The sequence below is a fragment of the Micromesistius poutassou genome, assembly GCF_964030765.1.
Source record: "Micromesistius poutassou genome assembly, contig: SCAFFOLD_721, whole genome shotgun sequence".
In the NCBI taxonomy this organism is placed as follows: domain Eukaryota; kingdom Metazoa; phylum Chordata; class Actinopteri; order Gadiformes; family Gadidae; genus Micromesistius; species Micromesistius poutassou.
This window is the reverse complement of record NW_028179448.1, coordinates 17,501-25,063: the sequence shown is the minus strand read 5'-3', so window position 1 is coordinate 25,063 and position 7,563 is coordinate 17,501. Positions and strand designations below refer to the sequence as shown.

General features: G+C 49.3%; 1 protein-coding gene across 1 annotated transcript in view; it reads left to right on the top strand.

Moving 5' to 3' along the window:
• Window positions 1-4,855: 4,855 nt before the first annotated feature.
• The window catches only part of LOC311372832 (multiple C2 and transmembrane domain-containing protein 1-like), a gene marked incomplete at both ends in the record, with an annotated part of 19,644 nt that continues 16,936 nt past the window's right edge, over window positions 4,856-7,563 (top strand). Inside the window, 2 exons of the mRNA XM_084489782.1 lie at window positions 4,856-4,897; window positions 5,668-5,832. Of these exons, the coding sequence (XP_084345908.1) occupies window positions 4,856-4,897; window positions 5,668-5,832 (207 nt within the window). The remainder of the gene's footprint in view (window positions 4,898-5,667; window positions 5,833-7,563) is intronic.

Below are 7,563 nucleotides of genomic sequence, written 5' to 3'. Positions count from 1 at the left end.
AATAATAGTTTTTTAGATGTACGTACAGTGCACGTATTTTGTGCGTGAATGAATATACATAATATTTGCTACGGAGTCAAAACTTAAAATCCTTACAAACGTTAGATGAAGTGTTCCATCAAGGCTTTGGGTTTCTTGAGCCCAGTGTCAAAAGACCACAGAGCCACCATCACCATCACCACACACACGCACGCACGCACACACACACGCACGCACGCACACACACACACTTATACACACACACTTATACACACACACACATGCATGCATAAATACACACACACACACACACAAACACAACACACACACACTTTTACACAAACACACACACTTATTCACACACACATGCATGCATAAATACACACACACACACACACACACACACCACACACACACACACACACACACACACACACCACACACAAAGCCCAAATCCCACTACTCCGTTGAGCCCTTCTCAGCCAGGGGGCGTGGCAGCTCGTGGCTGGCAGGTGGAGCGTGGAGCGTGGAGTTTTGATTTGTGTCCGACAGCCCGACATGAGAATAAAGCGAACGTGCCCCGGGCGAGGTGTATGTGTGTGTGTCGAAGTGCAGAACGTCTGAAGGATTCTGCAGCGTCGTTATCACATGGATACGTTCTTATCATCGTGTTCTATGGAGCACAGCCGCAGACGGTCGCATAGTTCCGTGTTCCGGATTTGGTTCAACTGTTCGTTTGTGCGTTTGTGCGTTTGTGCGTTTGTGCTTGGAAACACTTCACGGCGCTTGTGTACACGCTAATGTGACGTGGAAGGAAAAATACACACTTCTCAAGATGTGCGTCGTGTCTCTGAGTCCTACACACACACACACACACACACACACACACACACACACACACACACACACACACACACACACACACACACACACACACACACGCGCGCCCTCTCACTCAGTAAACACATGTGTTCCACATTCAAAGGGGTCCAGCGTACTAATTAGGTTTCCTCGTTACTGCGCGGATCTGCTCGGTCGTTTCACAGTTGTATTTATTTCTGTTCAATTATTTGTTTTCCTAATTGGCCCCCTGCACGCTTTGTGCAGAACGAGGCGGGTCTGCGGGGAGACGTTGCATTCCTTTTGATCTGATGTCTTCATTCCGCTGCTTATTCAGAGCCGCGGTACAGAGAGTCCACATTTGACAGAACAAGTAAACTCTTTTTAGGTTAAGCATCACTTTGGATCCCTCCCAACTGCGCACAAAGAATATCAACTAAAGTAGGCGGCTAGAGCGGTGCCACTCGGAGGCCGCTCTTCACTGCCACCTACTGGCGACGAGTGGAACTGGAGACGGGACGGTCGCGTCTGCCGTCTGGATGTGTGTCGTCGTTGTGAGACCTGTTGGTCATGTGTCAGGGGATGAACGATATAAATATGAACCCCTCACCTAATACAGTTGTATGCTTAAATGTTCACATTGGCAGTAGAACTATATCCATCTATATATATATAAATATATCCATCTCTGTTTGAGTGTGTCAGAGGCGTCCTGGCTCACACGCTGCCCCGACGCCAGCCTCACGCTCACAGCAGCAGTGCTTCTAACCACATCCTTTGCTTCGATCCACACTGCATGATTAAAGAACATCCCCAAGCAGCCTCTAACCCGGGGGGGGGGGGGGGGGGGTCAAGCCCCTGACCTCTGACCCCCCCCCCCCACCCACACCCCCCACCTGTTGCCCCCCACCCCACCTGAGGGTCCAACGGTCGGGGTGGGGGTGGGGGGTGGGGGGGGGGGGGGTGCTTGGGGGGTGCTTGGCGGCTCTGTAATGCTTTGTCTCGTTTACAGACCATGCTCACGGGGAAAAGTTGGAAACGGTCCAGTAAGGTAAAAAAAAAGAATAAACGTTCCACCTTACTCCTCTCCACCTTGCCCTCATTCTACCTGCGCCCCCCCCTCCTCCACTCTGTCCCTGGTTTGGGACTCTGTCAGGGTCTCTTAGGCCTGGGCCATACGGCTGAAAGACATATCACCATATAACTTGATCATATTGATCGATATCAATAACTATTGATAATTTGAATGACCTAAAAATACTAGGAATTACCATGCTGGATTTAAACACTTCTGTTTAACACTTAATGACCTTCCACTGTTCATTGATAAATACTCCAATGTCGATACAACAATGAAAAACACTCAAATATTGTAAATAAGTATGGAACCGTGCTCCAAACCCAGCTGCTAGATTCGGTGGTCCAGTCTCATACCGATATATATTGAACATGTTTTATATTGATATTGATCAAAAGTCTATCACGATACGATAATGTATTGTTTTATTGCCCAGGCCTAGTCTCTTTCCTCCTTCTGCCTCCCACCCTCTCCAGTGAGCTCATGTGTTTGTTACTCTTTTCCTCTTCTCCATCTCCTGGCTGACGTTGTACACGCTACAGCACAGCTCTTTGGTGTCTGTGGGTCTAGCTTCTCTTTTCTGTTGCTCATCGGCACATTTTGGTTTCATTGGTTGGCCCTGATTGGCTGAGAGCTGTGCATGCTTGTCTGGGTCTGCTTTACTTTCGTATCCGTGTGGCACATCCTCCTTTTATCGCTGGCAATTGAGTCAAGTATCCCCTCGTTTTATAATCCTGTCGAAAAAATCCCCTAAAAGGGATTCAGGAGTTGTTCTTTGTGTTTTTTAAAATCATTTTCTAATCACTCGCCAAGTGAGAAAATAAACACATTTCAAATGCATGCTGTTTATCACACTTCAGTCGATCTCTGTTGGACAGAATGCTGGTGCTTAATCACGAGTAAAAGAGGTTATTGAGTTCCGCTTAGACAGAAACATCCATTTAAGTGTGTGGAAGGGGTTCGGCACGAATCGCACTTCTTCACACGGCGTCTTTGAAGCTCTCTAACTGGGCCACCCGGCCCGTAGCTTGGGAATTAGCCTGCGTGCTAAATAACCACCACTTCCCCACGTTAACCAAGATATTAGAAGATACTGTAACTAACTGCTGCCTTGCTTGAGTGCAGTATTTGTTTTCATATATTCTAAGTGAAGCTATCATAACTTTTTCGTCCATTCCGTTACATTGTGCTTTTTAATCCGATGGGTTTTCTCCGACTCACACCAAACACCGCCAGGACGTTTTATATATTCCTTTACAGCCGTTAAAATAAACAAGTTGTCGAACAGTTGTTGTTTTCTAGATCAACTAAAGGCTCTCAGTCCTTTTGAACGTCTCTCTCTCCGTCTCCGGATCTCCCCCGCCGCACCTTGGCAGAGCCCAGCGTTCCAACTCTCCCTCTCCAGCGTTCCTCCTCTCCCTCTCCTCTCCTCCTCTCCCTCTCCACTCCTCCTCTCCCTCTCCTCTCCTCCTCTCCCTCTCCAGTCCTCCTCTCCCTCTCCTCTCCTCCCCTCCCTCTCCACTCCTCCTCTCCCTCTCCACTCCTCTCTCCTCTCCCTCTCCTCTCCTCCTCTCCCTCTCCACTCCTCCTCTCCCTCTCCACTCCTCCCCTCCCTCTCCAACTCCTCCTCTCCCTCTCCAGTCCTCCTCTCCCTCTCCAAGCGTTCCTCCTCTCCCTCTCCAGCGTCCCTCCACTCCTCCTCTCCCTCTCCACTCCTCCTCTCCCTCTCCACTTCCTCCTCTCCCTCTCCACTCCTCCTCTCCCTCTCCACTCCTCCTCTCCCTCTCCACTCCTCCCCTCCCTCTCCACTCCTCCTCTCCCTCTCCAGTCCTCCTCTCCCTCTCCAGCGTTCCTCCTCTCCCTCTCCAGCGTCCCTCCACTCCTCCTCTCCCTCTCCACTCCTCCTCTCCCTCTCCTCTCCTCCTCTCCCTCTCCACTCCTCCTCTCCCTCTCCTCTCCTCCTCTCCCTCTCCACTCCTCCTCTCCCTCTCCACTCCTCCTCTCCCTCTCCACTCCTCCTCTCCCTCTCCAGTCCTCCTCTCCCTCTCCAGCGTTCCTCCTCTCCCTCCCCAGCGTTCTTCCACTCCTCCTCTCCCTCTCCAGCGTTCTTCCACTCCTCCTCTCCCTCTCCAGTCCTCCTCTCCCTCTCCAGCGTTCTTCCACTCCTCCTCTCCCTCTCCAGCATTCCTCCACTCCTTCTCTCCCTCTCCACTCCTCCTCTCCCTCCCCAGCGTTCCTCCTCTCCCTCCCCAGCGTTCCTCCTCTCCTTCTCTCCAGTGCGTCCGGCTGCACAGCTTCCTCTAATAAGGCGGTTGGAGCTACAAAACAATAATAATTAGGGCTCTCCGCTCGAGGAGCCGTCCTCCGCCGCGCCGCCGACATTAGCATACCGCGGCGGCGGCGGCGGCGGCTGAACACAGAAGACACGGGAGGGTTGGACAGGCCTTCCGGGGGGGGGGGGGGGGGGGGGGAGGGGGGCGCGGGCGGGATCGCGGGGTGCCGTTTCCCCCCATTGTTTAATGTCTGGAGGATGGAAATGAAGAGGCTCCGCCGACAGATCAAAGGAGCATGTTGGGAGGCAGGGTTTGCTCAGAGTTTAATGGGATTCGCCTGCAAGAACAAACAAACAAAAAAAAAAACAGCCACTCCAATAATGTTTTCAGAGAGAGAGGGAGAGGGAGAGAGGGAGAGAGGGAGAGAGACGATGGTATTCGTGTGGTCTGCACATTCCGCACACGATAGCCTGAAACTCCAGTACTTCTTAGTTAAGCCGTGCAGATTGACGTCAGAGTACGTGTTTAAACATCACATGATCACTTCTGAGTTGAGTTGAGTGGACGGTAAGTGGTTACATTCCTCCCCGTTGTTTTACTCACCGTAGACGTGAAAGTACTAAAAATATATATTCGAACAATAGTTTCTACTTATTAAATGAGACGTGTGGCAAAAGTCAAGAACATGAGTGTGAGTTTGCGGCTGAGGCGTATCACCCAGATGGAGGTCTCAGCCCAGTGCTGATTGGTTCTTTGGTCTCCTCTCCCTGGCCTGCTCCGCCCCATGTGACCCACCTATCACCAGCCTCCGTTCATCCTACACTGTGCGTTAATGCAGAACCGGTCCACAGCGAGCCTACGGGATTTCATTTGTTTACGTGTGTGTTGTTTTTTTCTTCTGCCCGTTTGTTTGTTTGTTTGTTTGTTTGTTTGTTGTTGTTGTGTTTCTGTTTGTCTGCACAATGTGTTTGTGATTGTGTGTGAGTACGTCTGCACCTGTTGCTTTTCTATTTGTATGCTTGGATGTGTGTGTTTTGTGTTGTGTGCACTTTTCTTTGGGTTGTGTGTGTGTGTGTGTGTGTGTGTGTTTGTCCGTGTGTGTGTGTGTGTGTACATGTGTGTGTATGTGTGTGTTTGTCTACGTGTGTGTGTGTCTGTGTGTAAGTACGTGTGTGTGTGTGTACGTGTACGTGTGTGTGTGTTTGTCTACGTGGGTGTGTGTGTGTGTGTGTTTGTCTACGTGTGTGTGTGTGTGTGTGTTTGTCTACATGTGTGTGTGTGTGTGTGTGTATGTGTGTGTGTGTGTGTTTGTCTACGTGTGTGTGTGTGTGTACGTGTACGTGTGTGTGTGTGTGTGTGTGTGTGTGTGTGTGTGTGTGTGTGTGTGTGTGTGTACGTGCGTGTGCGTTTACGTGTGTGTGTGTGTGTGTGTGTGTGTGTGTACGTGTGTGTACGTTTACGTGTGTGTGTGTGTGTGCGTGTGTGTGTGCGCTCCAGAACCAGAGCATGCGTCTCTCAGACGTGCACAAGAAGTCCCAGCTGTGGCGCGGCATCGTGAACATCGGTCTGATCGAGGGCCGGCGCCTCAAGGCCATGGACGACAACGGCCAGAGCGACCCCTACGTCCGCTTCCGCATGGGCCACCAGAAGTACAAGAGCAAGGTACCAGCATGCTCTCTGTCTGGGAGACCACGGGAACCACCGCTTGGTACCCAGCATGCTCTCTGTCTGGGAGACCACGGGAACCACCGCTTGGTACCCAGCATGCTCTCTGTCTGGGAGACCACGGGAACCGTCGCTTGGTACCCAGCATGCTCTCTGTCTGGGAGACCACGGGAACCACCGCTTGGTACCCAGCATGCTCTCTGTCTGGGAGACCACGGCAACCACCGCTTGGTACCCAGCATGCTCTCTGTCTGGGAGACCACGGCAACCGTCGCTTGTTACCCAGCATGCTCTCTGTCTGGGAGACCACGGGAACCACAGCTTGGTACCCAGCATGCTCTCTGTCTGGGAGACCACGGGAACCACCGCTTGGTACCCAGCATGCTCTCTGTCTGCAGGGTGTCCGCACATCCTTAAAAAGTCTTAAAAAGTCTTAAATTCATGTTTCTAAATTTAAGTCCTTAAAAAGTCTTAAATTCGTTAAAAATGTCATATGCTGGTCTTAAATACTATAACTCAAGGTCTTAAATTTGTCGATAGACACGTAATCAATATCAATAGAAAATGCGTTAACTTTCCTCATTGGAAGTTAACGGAGCAAAGAGTCTAGCTCCGCTTTGAACCAGAGGTTGCGAAGCGAGGTTGGTTGCGTGAACAAAGGCACGCGTCCTCTGATACCTGTGGAGAGCAACGTATGGAGCGACACGCCAATCGGCCAATCATGTAACAGTATCAGGTTTGGCTGCGCCGTCTCGTCTCGCGTGTTTCATAACAGAAACAGCGCGATGTGAGAAACGAAAGATGAGCACCGCAACGAGTGAGGAAATTGTAAATAATATATGTGAAGATAGTTCTTCTCAGATCTCAGGCGCCGCGGCCAGCATTGGTTCATGACAGTACTGGACATATCTCCATGTCCCATTTCCCCCTTTGATGGCATTATCATTATTCTGTTTAATGTAGGCATTTTCGTTATAACATGGATAGAAATCATAACAACAACATCGCTAATAGGCGCTAATCGCTAGTTAGCGAACATGCTAACTAGCGATCTTTACAGCATGGATGATGGTTCATGACAGTACTGGACATATCTCCATGTCCCAACAACAATGACATCCATATGTTCCATGTTCTAGGGACTCCAGGTTGAAGATAAGCTTTAATCCACCTACCAAGTAATGCAATAGTGATCTCATGATCTCATCTCTTATGTTTACATTTAACACTGCAAATGTTTTTAGAACACTTTTTTGTAGCACATGTTTTTGAGCACTTTATAATTGATAATTGTTAAGTTTTCATTGTGATGTTCATTTTCATTCAGACTTATGTTTATATTTATTTGAGTTTTCCATGGTTGTGTTGACATTCCTTTTCCCTGTCTGCCTATAATCAGGGGAAGGTTAAGTTTAAAATAAAACTGTTTACGTTTATATTTTTCTCCTGGTCCTTTAAAAAAATTTTTTTATCAATAATTATCGATATCAACCGATATGAAACACTTATATTGTGATACAGTTTTCAGCCATATCGCCCAGCCCTACGTTAAACTGCACTTGTACTTACAGCTTTTGAACCAGAGAGCACTGAGTATCACTTTATGTTCAATAAACAGACAAAAATTCAACTTGAATGAGTGACACACATGCTATGCTTGGGTTGTAATACAGCGGGATCCCCCCCCCCCCCCCCCCCACCATCGCGTGCTTTAGGTCTTAAATTTCA